Raw genomic sequence first — 21,050 nt, forward strand, 5'->3', positions numbered from 1 at the left:
GACAGAAACTGTATGAATTTAAAATTTTAAATCAGGACTGGTTTGGAAATATTTTTAGAGCACATCATAATCGGACAGTTAAATATTATTATTTTTATTATTTGGGTCCAATAGAGATCAGAAACAATTTGGAGATGGGGGCATTTTTTTTTTTTTAAATGAACCTTGTCTGTGTAATTGGTGGGCTTTTTGAAGAAGCTGAAGAAAAGGGAAAAGGAGACTTGGTATGAAAAGATCTTAAACTCTCACACCCCCCCCCCCTCACACACACGTGGATATTATGAGGGCTTTTTGAAGATGCTGAAGAAAGATACACTGTGGAACGATACCGTTTTAGTGAATGGAAAAGGAGATTTTTAAAACTTTCACATGAGCTAAAAATAATTGGATTAAAGGTTATTCTATTTTTTATTTTCGTGGATCCTGTGAAATCTTGTGAATATGCTGTGGTAAAGGAGGGAAAACAGGAAATAAGAAACCAAAACAATAGATAAGAGGGAAAGCAGAGTGAGAGAACAAGGACAGAAACACAAGCAACACAGTGTGGCTGGAAAAATTATTACAGGGGTTCTTTATTTGGCTTTTTCTTTTTTTTAAGTACTTTCTCATAAGAAAGGAGAGCTCGCCACCTATTGGTATTTTGATATAATTATTGATTTTATATAGAAATTGAGAACTGAAGTTTAAAATATTCTTTAAACTTATTTAAAACTATTTAGTTATTATTTAAAATAACAAAAATTATTTTGCATTTTGAACCCTTTTTAAAAAAGGAAAAAAAACTTTTTTGATAAAATCATGGCTAATACAGCAAAAAAACCACCATGAGGCCCAACTACAACACCAGGTCAAAGAAAAGGTTCAATTACAGAAGGGGACACAAAGTCTGATTTAATGATAATTTTATTAGAAATGAGGAAAAAAATGAAGGAAGGAATACAGAGACTGGAACAGAAAACAGATAATAACACTGCTGAGGTCGCAAATTTGACAACAGAAATTAAAGAACTGTCGCATAAAACACTGGAATTGGAAACAACAGCGCAAGAATTAAAGCTTAAAACCTCCAATTTGGATGAATCCTCCAAGAAAGTACAAGTGGAGGCAAGAGACAAAAAGGGAGCAAGAGAAGTTGAAGAAAAAGATGTTTAAAATAGCATTTGTAAAAAAGAAGAAGCTTTTCTTCTGGGAATTATAGGGGTAGTCCTACCTAAACAGTACAGAAATTTATTCATGTATGAAACTACAGTGGCAAGAATGTTATTTGCCCAAAAATGGAAAGAAGTACTGATGAAAGAAGAATGGATACAAAAACTTATGGACTACTCAGAAATGGCAAAAATTACCGGAAAAATAAGAAATCAAGGTAACAAACTTTTTACAAAAGAATGGAAATGGTTTATTGAAAATGTACAAATAAACTGTGAATAGGTAAGAACATTGGCAGGATTTTTGTAATAACTTGCAGTTTCATAAGAATACACGAATAAAAGAAAAAGTTAAGTTAATTTAGAATATGCAGGAAATGATAAAAATAAATTTAAGGAACTGCAGAAAGAGGAGGAAGGAAGTCTAGCTTTGAAATGTTAAAATGACTGTAAAACTATTGAAATGTATATAACTGAAAATCATATATTTTTTAAAAAAAGAATATGAATAACCTGGACAATATGGCCATAATCAAGTACAGTGCCATACAGTTAAAAACCAACTGCTTTTCTAAGCCTATTGTAAAAGGAAACTCAGTAAGTATTAAACTGTTCTAATTACTTACCACCATATTATAGGCATCAGGAACTTCAATTTCAAACTGAAATGTTCCATTTTGATAATAACCTTCATCTGTTAAAGGAAAAACAGAAGCTTAAAGGAAATATGCAACAGCCCAGAAAAGACAGTGATCTAGGGAAGTTACAGGTGGAATCCAATGGTGTCCATCTGCCAACAGAAGGAACAGTGGGTTGGGGGACACTCTGGAGCAGATGTGGGGGGTCGGGGTTGAGGGAGAGGGAGGAAGGGAAAGCCCTGTTGGATGTCACCCTCTGCTCATAATTTTTTTCTAACCAAAGCTGGTGACAGTTTGAGACAACTGGCTTCAGCACCCTTTGTTCTTAAGCATATTTCAGCTAGATGAGGCTTATGGTCAAAGGAGAAGTGATGGCAGCAGAACATAAGGAAAGTCCTGCTAGATCAGGCTCAGTACAACATCCTGATCTCATTGAAGCCAACCAGACGGCTATGGGAAGCCCAAAAGGCAGGCCTGGGGAGGGGGGGAGGGAGTTCAAAGAAGGACGAAGGCAGACTAGAGTCAACTGGGATCATGGAACCTTGGAAGAATTAGAATGGACAGCTTGGGAAACAGGGTAGTTCTGGGCAAGTGACCTGGGAAGTAAATGAATATGCACCTAGAATCACCACCCATATTTGTTTGTTCTGCCATATTGTGTGTTCTGCCTCCAAACTTTCATGACTTGAGAGAAGGAAAAGACTAAAGAATTGAGAGTTCTACTGCCAACAACCACACATCACCAGTACAACAGAGTTATTCTATCAGTGCCATCTAGTGCCCATATCTATGAAGTTCAATAATTCCCAACTTGTCAAAACTAGTGAAAAATATTTTGGTCTATTATTCACTACACACTATAGTAGTGTAGTGTAGATGGCTTTCTAGCCATCTAAAAAGGAACCGAAAATTATACAGATAAAGCAACTACATTGACATGGTACCAAACCACATAATTATTTTTCATGCAAGCTGAACACTTACTACTTATCCTGCAAAAGACTCAAGAAATACAATCTCCAACCAGCATGATCAATGTGGCAGTACTAGCCAAAATTCAAACTACACATTCTCTACATACTATAGAATATAGTATATGTAGAATACATATATTCGATATGTAGAATATAGTATATGTAACAGAAATACACAAAACCCCCCGAAATAGTTATCTGGAAGAGTCAACTGAATTATCAGCAATTTATCTTTTGTTAAGCTTTACAGCTAAAGGTTTTATTTACACTGTGTAGCAAATGAAGTAGTATGGGGCTGATTTCCCTGCTATTTAGATGGTCTTGTATAGATCTGTAACTCGTGTAAAGACGCCTTAAGACATTTATGAAAACTTTGTGAAGACACTAACTGTATAATAGTACACAGAATGATGTGCTGATTTTGAGCAATCAACGGACAAGATTTCTGAGTCAAATGTGTAACGTGGGACATTTGGATTTGGAGGACTACATCTACTCAAACTTGTTCAAACTCATCCAAAAAGGTTTTATATAATTTTGTGCAGATGCTAGTAGGCCAAGTTAAATTTACACCAGAATCAGCAAAAGGTGCTGTAGATGTACTTGTCCATGTTCTGATACATACCATGTACTGTATATTGTCCATGACCAGATTTTTGGAAAACAGCTTGCCGTAAGATCAAGAACATTAACTTTTCTTGTGATGTCCTAGAGCCAGTGTGGTGTAATGGTTAGAGTGTTGGACTATGACCTGGGAGACCAGGGTTTGAATCCCACCCAGCCGTGAAGTTCACTGGGTCACCATGACTTAGCCTAACCTACAGCTCGCAGGGTTGTCAGAAGGATGAACTGGGGAGGAGAACCATGTTCACCACCTTGAGCTCCTTGGAAGAAAAGGTGGCATATAAACCACAGAATCATAGAATTGTAGAGTTTGATAGAATTAAAAAAAGAACATTTGCTCTAATTTATTAATTTGTTGTTTAACTTATTATATACCTAGTCTATTACATTTGATTTTAAAACGTAAGTATTTTTTTAAAAAATGGTACCTTTTTGTTTTGCCACTTGCTTTTACTGTATTCTTGATTTAGTGTAGTTCTTTTTTTTGGCATTGCATAGCTTTGATGCATCAAGTATGGCTGTCAATTAACCATCAAAATATAAATATATCTATCCTCTTACTTTACATTTCTTTTCAAATAACAAATGTTCACCTTCAGTTTCCCCAAATAATTTCAAAAGAGAAGGCTGAAAATTGTGTGTGCGCATTCACAAACGGATTTGTGTGTTTATAGAACACTCTGCACTTAACATTAACAGTTTCAAAATACATTCTTAAAAGATTACCTGGGTTTACAGTTAGGAGAAAATAATGGAGTTTATTTGGGTCAGGAAAGTTTACTTCACATGTACCTGAAAAACAAAATTTAAAAATCTGAAAATAACCACCAATTGTGACATTTCTGACAAGCTGTGGAGGGGAAGGCAACAAACATAGGAACGAAAGAGAAAAAGGCCTCACAAGGGAATTTATTGTGCAGTTAATATTTACAAAAGATAACTACAATCTGAGCTGAGTTCATGCATAAATCTATTAATTTATTAAATAAATGTATATCCCACCCTTCCTCCCAAAGGAGTCCCAGGTTGCAATATCTGCAGCTATCTGAAAATGATATACATTGGAAAAGAAGAGTTTGTACACTCCTCAGAAAACCTTCTGAACACTATACTTACAAGGTAAATTTACTTCAAGTTCTGCAACTTCTGTTAAAAATGAAATAAAAATGTGAGTCAATGCCAACTTTATTTATATAGCATCTTTCTATATATAATACTCAAGATAATTTTGGCTTACATCTAAACTGACAAAGCGATAATAAAAAGTCACAGCAAAAACAGTATCTTAATATAGAGGATATTACAATATTCATGTTAAAATATAAGGTACAATAAACAATACTAAGGCTATAATTAAACAACTGAATTATAATTATACAAAATGATTCAATGAAGTCAGTCACATAACTGCTAAAGGATAATACTGAAATAACACTACCCTAAGCTTATTGACAATGCAATCCTACATATGTATACTCAGAAGTAAGCCCCAGAGTTCAGTGGGGCTCACTCCCAGGGAAGTAAGTGTAGGACTGGAGTCTAAAGCACTTAAATCACCCTAACACAAAAATACCAAGTTAATCACAACAAATTTTTAAAAAGCAAGGTATTACCTGTATTAATATTCACCTTTATATTTTTCAAGAGTCAGTACAGAGCAATGACTTCCCGAAGGAAACCGTCTAAACAGTAGTTTGTATAAAGGCCAATTACCCAACAGAGCCAAAGGCCAGCAGCAACTTAAACGGTATGACACCCTCCGCAATTCAGACAGTCATTATTACCTAGGTCCCATAAAAATTAATGAAACAAGATGGTCACAATCCCACTGTTTTCCGAGGGGTTTAATGGTGACAGTTTTTTCCTGGATTGGACCCTAGGTATAATTTTGCCCATTTTAATGAGGCATTTAGCACATTCAAAGTACAGTGGTACCTCTGGATCCGAATGGGATCCGTTCCGGAGCCCTGAAGCAAACACAACCTGCGTCTGCGGGTTGCAATTCGTCGCTTTTGTGCATAACGTCTTTTTGAGCGTCTGCGCATGTGGCAAAACCCGGAAGTAACGCGTTCCATTACTTCCAGGTCACCACGGAGCGTAACCTGAAAACGCTCGACCTGAAGCATATTTAACCCGAGGTATGACTGTACTTCTCAGTTGGGGTTGCGAACTTTGTTAGGGCTGCAGGCCAATGTCAGGTGCGTAAGTGGGTAGAGCACCCCTTTCCTCCCTCTCTGCCACCCCCTTTCCTTCCTCATCAGCATGAAATTAAGCCCAGGGTGACATGCTATAGGTTCTTCCCACCCCTGCTCTAAACGTGTCCCTACAATTCTGCTCCTTAAGTCATGTCAAGTGATCCTCAGACTTTTTACCTTACCATTTTATATTGCTTTCAGTTTCAATTTCCTAAAAGTAGTACAGTGGTACCTTGGTTTACGAACTTAATCTGTTCCACAAGTCTGTTCTTAGACCAAAGCGTTCTTAAACCAAGGCATGCTTTCCCATAGCAGTGGGGGACTCAGTTTACAAATGGAACACACTCAACAGGAAGCGGAACATGTTCTGCTTCCAAAGCAAAGTTCACAAACCAAAACACCTACTTTTGGGTTTGCAGCGTTCATAATCCAAGTTGTTCATAAACTAAACTGTTCTTAAACCAAGGTACCACTGTATAAGAGAAGGTCCCAGATCTCTGTTTTTAATTTTTTTTATGTCATCCTCTTTTTGAGTTAGGAGGATTTGCAGTTTCAAAAAATTGACAATTTTGGCCTTGCTCAGCCCAGATTTGAATATTTCAAAACTAAAAATACCAATCTCTTCAGAACTTCATGGGCTTTGATGTGATATGGCACATGATGGACTAAATTTTAAAGTTAAGTTACATTATATAAACATTTAATATTTTTTTTTAAATTAATAGGATTTTAAATGTCAAAAAAGTATCCACCCCAAAAAAGCGCTTTTAGGGTTTTTGTGTAATCCAGTAAAGCCAAAATTGTCAATATTCTGAAATTTCAAACTCAAAAACAGGATGAGATAAAATAAATTTTAGATTTAAACTTAGTTCTGCTCATTAAACAAGTGTACAAAATATTAAGAAAATTGGACATGAGGTAAAAAAAGTCATCAAAAATTGGACCACTTGATCTGGAATGACCCTCCAGATGTATGTTGTAAAACATATTTTCAAGCCTCAAATAAAGGTTAGCGGTCTGCTTTTAAAAAAACCTAGTCAACTCAATGCAAAACTGACAGCACACTTTAAAGCAAGCATCCCCAACCTTCGGCCCTCCATATGTTTTGGACTACAATTCCCATCATCCCTGACCACTGATCCTGTTAGTTAGGGATCATGAGACAAAAGAACACCAAGGCAACCTGATGATCCTCTTTCCACTAATATACAACCTACTTTTTCCTCTCCTGCTTCCAGTAGCTTATATTTTCCCCAACCAAGGTAAAACCAACTATTCTCTGTATCTTTTCCATCATTTGTATTCTCTTCAGCTTATCATTATTCTTGCTGCAGAGCTGATTGTGCTTAAATGAATGAATCTTAAATTTTACATTCCCACATTTTTATTTCATTTTATTAAAGAAGCCCGGTCTCTCTTGCTCCTGAGCAATACTAGCGACAACCCCCCTCCCATTATAGATGCAGAAAATGGATTTAGAATTCCTAGTATTTGGCATATGAACCGTATTCTTATTCAGCCTAGTGGAATGGGCCAACTGACCACTTTCCCTGTCCAAGAACACACAATTATTTGTAAATGCTCACAAATTCACAAAGCACTCTTTCAAAGTTAACCTATAGGATTCAGATAAGCATTTTAGGTACAGCACTGACAAAAATGCAGTGAGGCAGACGTGCAAACAGCAGCATGTTCTACAGCCACATGCACACACTCTCTTGTGCTATGATATGCTATAATGGGGGACTTCCGGGGGCGGCGCGAACGGCAATGGCGGTCCTCTTCTGAATGGGAGAGGAGGCTCCGCAGGCAACGGGTCGTCCGCTACGGCGAAGCGGAGACCCATTCTGGAAAACCCCAGGCGGCAAGAGCCTGGGGTCTTGAGGCTCGGTGGGCGCCTTGAGCGACCCTCCAAGCGCAAAAGGAACCCCGTAAGGGGCTCCGGAGCGCGGAGGGGGGTTGCGGCGCTGAGAGCTGTTTCACAGCCTGAGGAGCGAAGCCGCGCTGCTACTGTCGGTGAGCGCTGATCCCTTTTCCTGCTAAATTACGGATTCGGACGAAAAGCAACTAACTTGTGAGTAAAAGACTGAGTCACTTGAAATTAGAGACTTTAAAGGGAAAATCTAAATTGGCTTGAACTTGGCTGAAAGCGGAGAGACGTGGAAGCAGGAAGTCCGTCTTCCGCAGCCATTGAACTTGAAAAAAGCAATCAGCTGGAGGAGTGGAGGCTGAAAGAAAGAGATCCTAAGCTTTACAGATCTAAGCATCCATTGAACTTGCATCTTAAAGTAAAGACTTTAAGCTAAAGATTTGGGATTATTACTTGCACTTGACTTTCCTCCTTTTATTGGATTACAAATTAGAAGGTGAAACCCAGAGTCAGGAGCTGCCTGAGCACTAAGGGAGCTGTCAGTACTGCAGATTTGGATACTGTATATTGGAACTTGAAACAATCTGAGGGTATTGAGACCTTTTAAATTTGAAACACTCTTTTTGGAGATAAATAAGCACTGTCTGTAACAAAGTGACCATTTATAAACTCTGCTAAACATTTGTATTTGAAGGTTCTTGGACATTAAATTAGACTCTGAAAGACATTTTAAGCTCCCTCTAGAGGATTGGATTAAAACAGTGACTTTACATGCACATTTTACTTTCGATTCCCTTGTTGTTTGCTTGCTCTGGACCTTTCCATTCCCATGGGAATAACTCAGTGTGACCTTGACTGACAGATAACGTTGGAATGAGTGGCACAAGAAAAAGAGGGAGAGCTAAACAAACAACTTTAACAACTCTAACCTCAGCCTCGCAGACACGTAGATCATCTGTACCTACTTTGCCCTCAGAAGTGGAGGGAGAGGGCGAAGCAGAGCAGTTACAATTGGAAGATATGGCCTCAGGAGTATCTGTTTCTGTTCTAGACAAAATTTTTGAAAAATTGGAAGCTTTGGACAAGAAAGTAGATGCGCAATCAGCAAAGATTGACAAAAATACAGAATGTCTAAATAAATTAACTACACAAGTGGTACAGAATGCACAAGCAATTGGACAGTTAACGGAGGCCTCAGCAGAAAATCGGAAATTGGCTGAGGACACCAGACAAAAATTAGAAAATTTAGAGCAAGAGGTAAGACCACTCACTAAACAAGTTGGGGAACATCAGATTTATCTCTCCATGATAGAACTGCGAAATCGTGAGAATAACTTGAGGATTAGATCATTACAAGAGGCAGAAGAAGGACATCTAACTGAGTTTTTGACCAAAGAATTCTCCAAGTTCTGGAATTTGGAAGAAAAGGACTTTAAAATCATGTCAGCTTTCAGACTTGGAAGATTCATAAAGAAGGAGAGGCCCAGAGACTGTTTGATAACATTGAGATCAAAGGAGGAAAGGGATAAGATCTTGGGCCTACATTTCGTAAAATCACTGGAGGTTTTGGATAGAAGAATTGAAATTTATAAAGATATCCCAAGACTACTGCTGGATCTTAGAGCCGCCTATTCTGAACTTGCTAAACTACTAAGGAGCAACGCAATTCCATTCAGGTGGGAATTTCCCCAAGGAATATCTTTTACCTTTAGAGGGAGAAAGGTTAAAGTAAGAACACTGGAAGAGAGAGACAAATTCCTGTCTACATACGGAGAGGACCTTCAAAAAGGAATTGAACTACCTTCTGGGCCTGGGCAACGCCAGTACCAACACCAGCACCTGTGGAACCTGAAGATCCTGAGAACAAGATACCACCCCTTGAAAAATAACCAGATAATTCAGGATGTCTCTGCAACTGTTGAGCTGGAATATTAATGGTTGTAACATTCCGGAAAAAAGGAAGAAATTATTTCATATATTAAAAAAAGAACAATTGGACATTATTTGTTTACAAGAAACACATGTGACGAGGCTCCACAGAAAAGTGTTAATAAATAAAAGATTGGGCCAGGAATTTGTATCGTCGGACAAAGTTAAGAAGAGAGGCGTGGTGATATATGCAAAAGAGAGCCTGTCACCTAAATTCCTATTTAAAGATGAACATGGAAGAATTTTGGCTATTGAGATACAATATCAAGGAGAGAAACTGCTGATATTAGGAATCTATGCACCTAATGAAGGGAAATCGGAATTTTACAAGAAGCTGCAGGAGACAATGCTGGACTATCTAGACTACAACAACATCATAATGATGGGAGATATGAATGGGGTCGTATCAACTAACATGGACAAGTCACAAAGTCAAAATGTTACAAAAGACGGCAGACTACCTAAAACCTTTTTTGAAATGACTGACAATATGGATTTGATTGACATTTGGAGGACAAAGAACCCACTAGGAAGAGAGGGAACATTCTTTTCTGAAGCCCAACTGACCTGGACAAGAATCGACCAAATATGGATTTCTAGAGGCCTGGCACCTAAGGTCAGAAAAGTGGAAATCTGCCCAAAGACCTGCTCCGACCATAATGCAGTAAAGATGGATATGACACTATTACCAACTGGATCCTTTAGATGGAAGATGAATGACAATTTGTTTAGAGATCAGGAAATTACCAAGAAGGCCCAAAAAGTTTTGAAGGACTACTTTGAGATAAACATGAATAATATGGTGGAAAAAAGAATAATCTGGGATGCAAGCAAAGCTGTAATGAGGGGATTCTTGATACAACAGAATGCAGTAAAGAAAAGAACACAAAATGAGAAAAAAGATAAGATCTTGGATAAAATAAAAGAATTAGAGAAGAAATTAAGAGTGAATCCGAAGTCACAGCCAACTCTGAGAGAAATTAAACTTTATCAAACACAATATTCTAAATTGATAAATCAGGAAATTGAATGGAAGGTTAAATTAATGAAACAAAAAACGTTTGAGTCGGCGAATAAATGTGGAAAACTGCTAGCTTGGCAGTTGAAGAGAAGACAAAGATTAAATACTGTTACAAACTTAGAGGTTGATGGAAAAAACATCCAGAATCCAGTGGATATCAGAAAGTGTTTCCAGAGATACTTCAAAAAATTATACACCCAAGGGCCGCAAGACGATGTTGAGATTAAACAATTTTTGGCAAAAAACGGACTATCTAAATTGTCACAAGAAAATAGGACAATCCTGAATTCTAAAATAACACGACAGGAGATCGAACAAGCCATCCAGAACATGCAACTTGGCAAATCTCCAGGACCAGATGGGCTGACCTCCAAGTACTATAAGACATTAAAAGACTATTTGATACAACCTTTGATGGAGGTCAGCAATGAAATTATGGAGGGGAAGAGGGCACCGGAGTCTTGGAAGGAAGCGTTCATCACATTAATACCAAAGTCGGAAGCTGAAAAGACACAACTTAAGAACTACCGTCCCATCTCTCTTTTAAATGTGGATTACAAAATATTTGCAGACATTTTGGCAAATAGATTTTAAAAAGTTTTAAATGAAGTAATTCATAAGGACCAGGCCGGCTTTCTCCCAGGTAGACATCTGTTTGCTAATACAAGGAACATTATTGACATTTTGGAACTTTTGCAAACAGATATAAATACAAAAGCAGTTTTAATTTTTATAGATGCGGAGAAGGCCTTTGACAATATCTCTTGGAAATTTATGATGGGAAATTTAAAAGAGATGGGAGTGGGACGGGGTTTTGAGAATGGGATTGAGGCGATATATTCAGAACAGAAAGCTAAACTGATAGTTAATAATGTGGTTACAGAAGAGTTTAAAATTGAAAAAGGGACACGACAAGGTTGCCCTATTTCCCCTTTGTTATTCATTTCGGTTCTGGAAGTGCTATTGAACATGATTAGAGGGGATCGGTTGGTGGAAGGAATTCAGGTCGGTCAGAAACAATATAAATTAAAAGCTTTCGCAGATGACCTGGTTTTGACCTTGCAGAAGCCAGAGCCCAGTACGAAAAGAGTATTACAACTGATTAATGACTTTGGTCGGGTGGCTGGATTTAAACTAAATAAACAGAAAACTAAGGTTTTGGGGAAAAATTTGACTGATACAGAGTCAGAACGGTTTCAGAATGAGACGGAACTTAATGTGGTCAAAAAAGTAAAATACCTAGGGGTAAACATAACAGTAAAAAATCTAAGTCTATTTAAGGACAATTATGAAAAATGCTGGACAGAAATTAAGAGAGACTTAGATAGTTGGTCAAAATTGAAACTTTCTTTGTTAGGCCGAATTGCTGCTATCAAGATGAATGTATTGCCAAGGATGTTGTTTTTATTTCAAACACTTCAGGTTTTGGACAAAACGGAGTGCTTCCAGAAGTGGCAGAGAGACATTTCTAAGTTTGTCTGGCAGGGCAAAAAGCCCAGAATTAAGTTTAAGATTTTAACCGATGCAAAACAAAGAGGGGGCTTTGCCCTGCCAGACTTAAAGTTGTATTATGAAGCCGCAGCGTTCTGCTGGCTAAAAGACTGGCTACTTCTTGAAGACACTGATGTGTTAGATTTGGAAGGGTTTAACAATGCCTTTGGATGGCATGCATATTTATGGTATGACAAGGTTAAAGCAAATAAGGCCTTTAAGAACCATATTGTCAGAAAATCATTGTTTAATGTCTGGACAAAATATAAAGACTTGCTGGAAAATAAAACACCAAGGTGGCTTTTACCTTTGGAAGCCAAGGCCCGAAAAAGACCCAATATGGAGGCTAAATGGCCAAAATATTGGGAAATACTAGAAAAGGATGGAGACAATTGGAAATTGCAGAGTTTGGAGAAAATGAAAGACAAAGTGCGAGATTGGTTACATTACGCTCAGATTAAAGAAGTTTTTAAAAATGATAAGAAACTAGGGTTCCAGGTGGAGAAATCGAAATTAGAAACAGAATTGCTAGAACCAAAGATTAAGGTACTTTCAAGGATGTATAACTTGCTGTTGAAATGGAATACACAAGACGAAACGGTTAAATCGGCTATGATAAGGTGGGCACAGGACATTGGGCACAATATCATGTTTGAGGACTGGGAGAGGTTGTGGAGTAATGGATTGAAATTTACTGCATGTAACGCTCTGAAAGAAAATGTAATGAAAATGATTTATAGATGGTATATGACCCCAGTCAAACTTGCTAAAATTTACCACCTGTCTGATAATAAGTGTTGGAAATGCAAAGAGTGTGAGGGAACGTTCTTCCACCTCTGGTGGACTTGCCCTAAAGTGAAGGCGTTCTGGGAAATGATTTATAATGAACTGAAAAAGGTATTTAAATATACCTTCACTAAGAAACCAGAGGCTTTCCTTTTGGGTATTGTCGGCCAAGGGGTGGCAAAGAAGGACCAGACATTTTTTATGTATGCAACAACAGCAGCAAGGATACTTCTCGCAAAACATTGGAAAACTCAAGATCTACCCACACTGGAAGAATGGCAGATACAACTGATAGACTACATGGAACTGGCTGAAATGACCGGCAGAATCCGTGACCTGGGAGAAGAGAGGATTGAGGAGGACTGGAAGAAATTTAAGAACTATTTACAAAAGTATTGTAATTTGAGTGAATGCTAAATAAGATGCTAGATCAAAATAACTGAGCACCACTAAATTTAGAAGTTTTTAAGAAAATAAGTAAGACTGTGAAATTTAGCTCCTTCTGAGAATTATAAGATTATGAAATATAGAAGGGATATAAGAATTTAAATAAGATGATAAATTGCTGACAAAATGTTACAACGATGAAAGTGGGAGCGGGAGATGTGAGGAAGTCCAAAGAAAATGTGAAAATATGTTAAGATCAATGTTATATTGCTTATTATGTTTATCTTTATTGTAAAACCTAATAAATTGCTTTAAAAAAAAAAAAAAGATATGCTATAATGGGGGTCAAACAGTAGCCATGGAGAAAAAAATTAGACTTATTACAGCAGTCATAGCCTCGTGTAATTCTTCAGAAAAGCCCATTTTCTTTTCAATGCCCTAGAATACCTGGCAGCTGGTTTCAAGCTTCCTCTATGCTTAAAAATATAGATTGGCTGGTTTGACCTGGATGCAATTTCTCATGAGACTCATTCAGTTCATATCTGAGGATGAATTCCATTTCCTTGGAACTTTTACTGTTAAATATCTGTTCAGCACAGATTTGATATGCACATGGTACAGTCCTTTCCAGAGATATGAAGACTTATCAAAGTTCAGAAATAAAGTATTTTCCCCCTGAGGATTTTTTGTTCTTCCTCTGCAGACTGGGGGAACAGTATTTCATATATAAGGGACACATTTTAAATTCTAACAGTATAATAAAATGTCTATTTTGAACCACAGAGGGCAATTTTGTGCATGTTCAATAGAAAATAAAACAAACCAAATAACTATTCAAGTTTTATTAGAACATCAGATAATTTAATTCACTCAATTTAAATAGTGCCAGTCAATTCCAAAGCCCAATCCCATGCATGTTTAGTCATAAAAACAGGACTTACCTTCTCTGTTCTTTCATCAACATGTTTTGTCACATAGTAATACAGGCATGTACCACAGTCTCTCTCTCCATTCTTCTACACTTTTTGGTCTTTCATTCATCATCTGCCCACCCCAATATGCAACCTATCCTTAGTAATATATGTCATTCTTTCTGAACCAATGCAAAGCATACAGAGAAAACAAGAATGTCAGTGTTCACCTAGCCAACCAATACCACAATGCTGTTAGTTCAGTTGTCCCCCAGCCTGAAGAAGAGGACTGGGGCCAAAAGACTGAAGGTGCATGGAGGCTAAATTGTATGTGAGCAGAATGATGTAAGATTGTGCAATCCTATGCAGAGTTATCTGGAAGTAAACTCTATGGAATACAGTTGGACTTACTCCTAGGTAAACATGTACATGATTGCTTTGCACTAATTGTTTATATGATATGGAAATTAATGTGGATCCTTAACTTACAGTTTCCATGCTTTTTGGCGTGTTCATGAATTTGTAAGCATCTTAACTTTTCTCTTTAAAAGGGTTTTTTATACTCTGCTAACCTCTGCACATTTAGTTCAATTATCAGACAGTGCATTAAATTTTAGGAGAACAGTGATATTTCATATAGAAAGCAGCATTACCTTTAACAAGTAACTTATCTCTAACAGACACTCTTCGAGTTGAATCAGAACCTGGGTTGGATGAACGGGGCCCCTTGACACCATCATCCCGTTTTAGCTTGCTTGCCAATGTTAGCATTACTGCTATCTTCCGTCTAAAGCATATATGAAATAAAAGTAAATTAGTCTTTTTAAAAAACCTTGTTTGTATTTTCTTCCAAATGTAAGGTTCAGTTACATGAAAGCATAGTTATCCTTGTATAACCTATGCACAGCAATAGGCTCAATACCTGTGAAATACATAATTCCTTACATAAAATTATCTGTTTTCATTAAGTCAGTCTTATAAACATAGAAATGTGCATTCTGGTAAGTGAGGCTATTGCTCCATCAGCCCAGTACTATCTACTTTAGCTGGGACCAGGTGTCCAGGGTTTCAGGCTTTTCCAATCCGTACACCCAAGACTCTAGTGGAGATTGAACCTGGGGCCTTCTGCAGGCAAAAGCATGTGCTCAACCACTGAACTATGGTCCCTTACCATAATCATTATGGACACTGCTGTCAAAGCAGCCTTCTTATTGGCCTCTAAGAAGTACAAAGGTGTAGCATCTCAAAAAAGAAGAGTTAGAACATTCCAACAACTACCTAATAAGATTACAGAAGAATAAAAGTCAGGATATCTCAATTCAGGCAGAATGCCGAGTTAACCCATGGTTAAGCATGAACTCACAGGTATGCACAATAAAAATAGTGTTTGCTTTGACAGTCCCTGGTCACCCTGTTGCAATGATACCAAAAGGTAAGCCAAGATTTGTCTGAACATGAGCTCATGGTTTGTTTCGCTCCAGACAAACCACTGGCTGTAGCCAAGGTTTGCTCTTGGCTTACCACTTGCCTGGCGGAAGACAACCCATGAGTCCAGGAAAGCCGTTTCAAGACAGAACACCGCTGCCCCAATAACTACACAATGCACTTACAGAATTCACTGGGATGGGATGTGGTGGCAACTTAAATGGCTTTTTAAAAAACAAAATAAGAAGGTTTGGCAAATCTAAAGCTAGACCTTAGACTCTCCACCACAGTGCCCATTGCTTTCATGCTCTGCTCCTGGAGCTTCTTTGGGGTGCGCAGGCACAGAAGAGAGTCCCCGGAGGATCAGACCAGCTAAGCCAGCAGAAACTTCCCCGTGGTGGCCAGCCAGCTGTCCCTCACGATGCCACCAGCCAGGGCAGGAGGGGCGCCATCCCACCAGCACCATCGTTCTCACCCCAACACCTAGTCTACGGAGACGCCTCCACGGAGCTGCCCTGCGCAGAGATCAAACCACTGGGCGTGGGAAGGGGAGAGGAGAGGCACCCCACCAATCCCCGCGACCGCCCTCAGATCCTGCGGCAGTGAATCCCGCAGGTTAACGGCGCGCGCCTGCGCTCCCTTCGCACTGCCTCCCTCGGCCCTGTGTGTGGCGGGGGGAGCCAAGGGCGGCCGGGGTCGGGCCGGGCGCTGAAGGGGGCTCTCCGGAGGGAGGCCGGCGCCTCGGCGCTGCTCACCTGGAAAGGCCGTCGAGCCGCCCGGAGAAGCCAGCGCCGCCAGAAGCACCATCCCCGGCGAGGCTCCCGCTCCTCCGGCAGCTGCAGCGGCGGCGGCGGCGGCGGCAACCCCGCCCCCTTCACCCCTCCCCCCTCGCTGAGCCGGAAGTGGAAGGAACGGGGGCGGAGCTCCCGGGGTGAACGCTTGACAGCTGCGCAACAAGAACTTTATTGAGCCGCAGGGAGCGGGGCGAGGGACACACAGAAGACCCGCCGGGACGAAAAGCCGAGTTGGCGCGTGCGCACTGCAAAGGAGCGGGCGGGCTCCTTTAACCCTCGGCTGCCTCCTCGGGCTCTCAGGCGGCGGGGGGCGGGGGGGGGGGCGCTGAGAGGTTGCCGCAGACCCGCCAAGATTTCTCCCGTGGAAATAGGGACGTGTTGCTATTTATACCCCACACATCTGACTGGGTTGCCCCGCACAGTCCGGGGCAACATATATAAAAACAGCTTCCAACATACATAAACAGAATAAAACATTACACATTTTTTAAAAAAACTTCCCTATACTGTCCAGGATTGTCTTTAGATGCCTCTGGGGTCAGATATCTCCAGACTATCCACCATTTCTCCAATGAAAACAGGGACATCCTGAAGGAAAGGGGGACCTGGGGATCAAATCAGGGGTGTCCCTGGAAAACGGGGGCGCTTCGGAGAGACTCTTGCAGTGTTTTTCAAAGTTAGGTCCCCAGCGGCTGAACTACAGCTTCCCCCATCCCTTGGCAGCCGGGATGGTGGGAGTTGCAGTCCAACAACAGCTGGGAAACAGGGGAGGCAGCCACCTCTCCCTCCTCCATGGTAGTGAGCACTGCATTTTACAGACCCCAATACCCAAAAATATTGTATGATATTGAGGCAGTGACTACTTTATCTTTGCTTGTAGCTTGCCTTCATGGCTGGCCCACCCATGAGGTAATGTGAGGTGACTGCCTCAGGTGGCAGGATCTGCAGGGCAGCAGATCCTGATGTAGATCTTTATTCCCCCATAGCCTTGTTCCGGATGCAGATCTCCACTCACCCCTTATTCCCTGCTGAGGAGGGAGGTGCCATTTTGTGGTTCGCCTCAGACGCCAACTCCCAGCCCTGCTAGACGGTCTAGGTCCAGGGGTCAGCAAACTTTTCCAGCAGGGGGCCGGTCCACTCTCCCTCAGATCTTGTGGGGGGCCAGACTATATGGGGGGGGGGGGCAAATGAACAAATTCCTGTGCCCCACAAATAACCCAGAGTTGCATTTTAAATAAAAGCACACATTCTACTCATGCAAAAACACGCTGATTCCTGGACCATCCGCGGGCTGGATTTAGAAGGCGATTGGGCCGGATCCAGCCGCCGGGCCTTAGTTTGCCTACGCCTGGGTTAAACGGAACCAGGCAGAGGGTCTTTTCAGTAGTTGCACGCTCCCTGTGGAATGCCTTCCCAACATATGTCAAACAGATAAAACAGCTATGTGATTTTTAAAAGACAGCTGAAGGCAGCCCTGTTCAGGGAAGCTTTTAGAGGCTGGTGCTGTATTGTGTTTTTACTATTTTTTGTTGGTAGCTGCAGAGTTGCTGGGGCAACCCAATCAGATAGGTGGCCTATAAATACCGTATTTTTCGCACCATAGGACGCACCGGACAATAGGACGCACTTTGTTTTAGGGGGGGGAGAACAAGAAACAAAATTTTTCCCCCTCTCTGCCCAGCGCCCCTTCAGTGAAGCAGCAGGAGGCGCTGCACAGAGAGGGGGAGAACTTTCCCCCTCTTGTTTTCCCGCTCTAAAACAAGGTGCCGTTTAAGGTGCGTTCAGGCGGCTACCTTGGAAGCCTGGAGAGCGAGAGGGGTCGGTGTGCACCGACCCCTCTCGCTCTCCAGGCTTCAGGTTCCTTTCGACCTGCTCTTTGAGGCTGGCGGGGGGAAGCCCACCACCAGCCCCAAAGAGCAGGTCAGGGAGCAGCAGAAAGGCGCAGCGGAGAGGCTCCTGCCATAGCCGCGCGTCACCTCTCCAGCCGGGAGAGGGTCGCAGGGCTATGGCTTCTTTAGCCCCGCGCGCGCTGTCCCGGCTGCAGAGGTGGCGCGGGGCTGTAGAGGCTCCTGCCATGGCAGGAGCCTCTATAGCCGCGCGTCACCTCTGCAGCCGGGAGAGGGTTGCGGGGCTATGGCATCTTCACTCCATAGGACGCACACACATTTCCCCTTCATTTTTGAAGGGGAAAAAGTGCGTCCTATAGAGCGAAAAATACGGTAACTAAAAGTATTATTAGTATTATTATTACTATTTTTATTATTATCCCCCCACCCCCACCCCCAGTACTCTTCCACCCAGTTACTTTCTTTGTTCTCTTAATAGCCTATTGTTGTTGTTTAGTTGTTTAGTCGTGTCCAACTCTTCGTGACTCTCCTTCATGGATCACTGCCTTGCCGTGGTGAAGGGACTTGAATAACTCAGAGAAGCAATGAGCTATGCCGTGCAGGGCCACCCAAGATGGACAGGTCATAGTGGCTCCATGCCACTAAACGTGATCCACCTGGAGCAGGAACCGGCAAGCCACTCCAGTATCCCTGCCAAGAAAACTCCATGGACAAAGGCAACAGGCATATAAAACTCCGTGGACAAAATACCCCATTACCTAAACTACTACCCCACCAGGAAGCTAGCCTAACTATTCCAAGAATTAGAAGGGGCCCCAGGCATTAGCAGGGTCATGGCATACAGACTACCCGTCCCCCACAAAATCCTCATAATAATATGATTACATTTATCTTCATGGTGCAAGAGTTTCACATGCTAATTTATTCTGTTATCAGTAGCTGTTTCTGGAATGAACCCCCCCAACCTGATGCCATCCAGATGTTCATTTCATGCTTCCTTTGAAGCATTTCCAAGTGATTTCACAATGACTAAAAACTATATTAAACAAGTTTAAATAGAAAAACAATTTGTTGAATCACAACTGCTATCATTCCTCTCACTGATTGTCATTCTGTCAGTGAAAGCCTGTGTGGTGTAGTGATTATAGAGTACTGAACCTGGGAGACCAGGGTTCAAATCTCCACTCAGCCACAAAGCTCATTGGATGACCTTGGACCAATCACTGCCTCTTAGTCTAACCTACCTTGTAGGGTTGTTGTGGGGACTAAATGAGTAGGAAGGTGGGAAACCATGTGTGCCATCTTGAGCTCCTTGGAGAAAGAGACAGGATTTAAATGCAATAAATAAATAAATTCTGATCAAATAAACTTATAATGTAAATGGCATCCTATTATGTGCAGGCTGCATCTTTCCTACTATGTTTCAGTTGTTATATTTTTGTATACTTTTTTTTCTTACGATAAAAATGAATAAAAATGTAATTTTTTAAAAGTAAAAACATTGTGGCAGGACTATTAACTTTTAGAAAAGCAGCTGTAAGCTACTCTGAGCCCATAGGATGGATGGGAGTGTTTCTTAAAAAATAAATAAATCTGTGTGTCTGCATCTGTCAACGATGAACACCACCTCATACTTCTGACAAAATAGGATGTAACCAAAGAAAGGTTATGTAAGAATCTAATAAGAGCCCTTCTGGGTAAGAGCAAAAGCCCATTTAATACAGCATTCTGGTTCAGATTGTGGTCAGCTGTTAGCTGTTTTTGTGAAGCTGGACAGGGCCTCCGAGTAACTGGCCTTCAGAAGTATATTTCCTCTGAACAAGGAGGTTCCATTCCATGGTTAATAAGCATTGCTAAATTTCTTCTGTTAGTCCTGAGAAGCCACTAAAGTTAGCAAACGTCAGACAGCAGCCATTATGGCAGGAATGGAAAGGTCCGATTCTGTGCCAGCTGTGCATTGCTGTTGTGTTCACGCCCCCCCCCCCCCCAGTCGCCAAGCCGTGTGAGATTCCGGGGGTCCAGGCGCTGACTCTGGGCTCCTGTTTCCTTCCAGCTCGATCTTGCGCGGCGCAAATTCAAGCCCGGATCGTGCGCAGCGCCCGAGAGAGATGCGCGCGAGCATGGAGACGCTCGCGTCCGTCAGCCTCTCCGGTTTCCCCCGGGAGGTGGCAGCCGCGAGAGCGCGCTCGGCCGCGGCCAGCAGGAGCCGGGTGCTCACGCGAAGGGGATTTCGGCGAGCATGCAGCGGGCGGTGCTGCGCGCTGGGGCGCGGAGGAGCTGAGCGAGGCTCTGGCGGGCGCTGGGGGGGCGCCTCGGCCGCTCTTCCATGGGGCTGAGCGACTGGCTGGAGGCTTGGTGCTGCTGCTGCTGCGGCTGCCTTCGAGGACGATGCCCGGGCGACGCGGCGCTTCCAGAGAAGGAGCCCCTGGTCAGGTAAGCGGGCAGAGAGGAGGAAGGGGGCAACGGGTTGCGCCGCCGCCGCCGCCGAGCCGCCATCCTCCAAGCATTTGCTGCTTCACGCCAGCCCGAGGCTGCCGGGGGCGCATTGGCCGAGTGGCCCCTGCCTGTCCGGCGATGAGGCTCTTGGCTTCCCTGCGGGACCCGGCGCGCCTCTCTCCGAATTGCTGCGCCGCGGAGGTGGCTCCACCTGGTCAGCATCCTCTTTCAGGTCCCGCCGAGAAGCCTGCAAACGCGGCGGGAAGGCAGCCGTCCTCCCCGGAATGTCTACTGCCTCGGAACGGGGAGCTTCTGTGGAGTTGCCATGTATGTTTCCAGATGGTCTATTATGGAGTCGTCGTACAAGTTTTTGTACCATCCACATGGCGTTTTCAAAACGCCAGCCTGTACTTTTTACTTCCGGATTTCCTTTTAGTGTGCCATATCCATTAAGTAAAAAACTGGTGTGCATTTTAGTGCATCTTTAAAGGGCACACTTTGGCTTCTGTCATCCCATGGCTACTTTTCTTTGCTCCTCATCCGAGCATGCCCCTGTCATTTTGTTTTCAGCTCC

The 21,050-nt window shown here is 41.9% G+C and overlaps 2 protein-coding genes across 3 annotated transcripts in view; one reads left to right on the top strand and one right to left on the bottom strand.

Moving 5' to 3' along the window:
• Positions 1–16,316, bottom strand: part of UBE2F (ubiquitin conjugating enzyme E2 F (putative)) — a 37,375-nt gene extending 21,059 nt beyond the window's left edge. The window contains exons 1-5 of one of the 2 annotated variants that reach the window (XM_081019558.1): positions 16,155–16,316; positions 14,628–14,761; positions 4,501–4,530; positions 4,111–4,176; positions 1,775–1,842 (exon numbers count right to left, since the gene is read on the bottom strand). In XM_081019558.1, the coding sequence (XP_080875684.1) occupies positions 1,775–1,842; positions 4,111–4,176; positions 4,501–4,530; positions 14,628–14,745 (282 nt within the window). In that variant the 5' untranslated portion in view covers positions 14,746–14,761; positions 16,155–16,316. The remainder of the gene's footprint in view (positions 1–1,774; positions 1,843–4,110; positions 4,177–4,500; positions 4,531–14,627; positions 14,762–16,154) is intronic. The other variant, XM_081019559.1, reaches the window with a different exon arrangement.
• Positions 16,317–20,247: 3,931 nt separating this feature from the next.
• MREG (melanoregulin) overlaps positions 20,248–21,050 on the top strand; it is a 35,604-nt gene continuing 34,801 nt past the window's right edge. The window contains exon 1 of the mRNA XM_081019500.1: positions 20,248–20,473. Within this exon, the coding sequence (XP_080875626.1) occupies positions 20,367–20,473 (107 nt within the window). The 5' untranslated portion in view covers positions 20,248–20,366. The remainder of the gene's footprint in view (positions 20,474–21,050) is intronic.

The sequence above is a fragment of the Podarcis pityusensis genome, assembly GCF_964106645.2.
Source record: "Podarcis pityusensis genome assembly, chromosome: 1".
Classification (NCBI taxonomy): Eukaryota; Metazoa; Chordata; class Lepidosauria; order Squamata; family Lacertidae; genus Podarcis; species Podarcis pityusensis.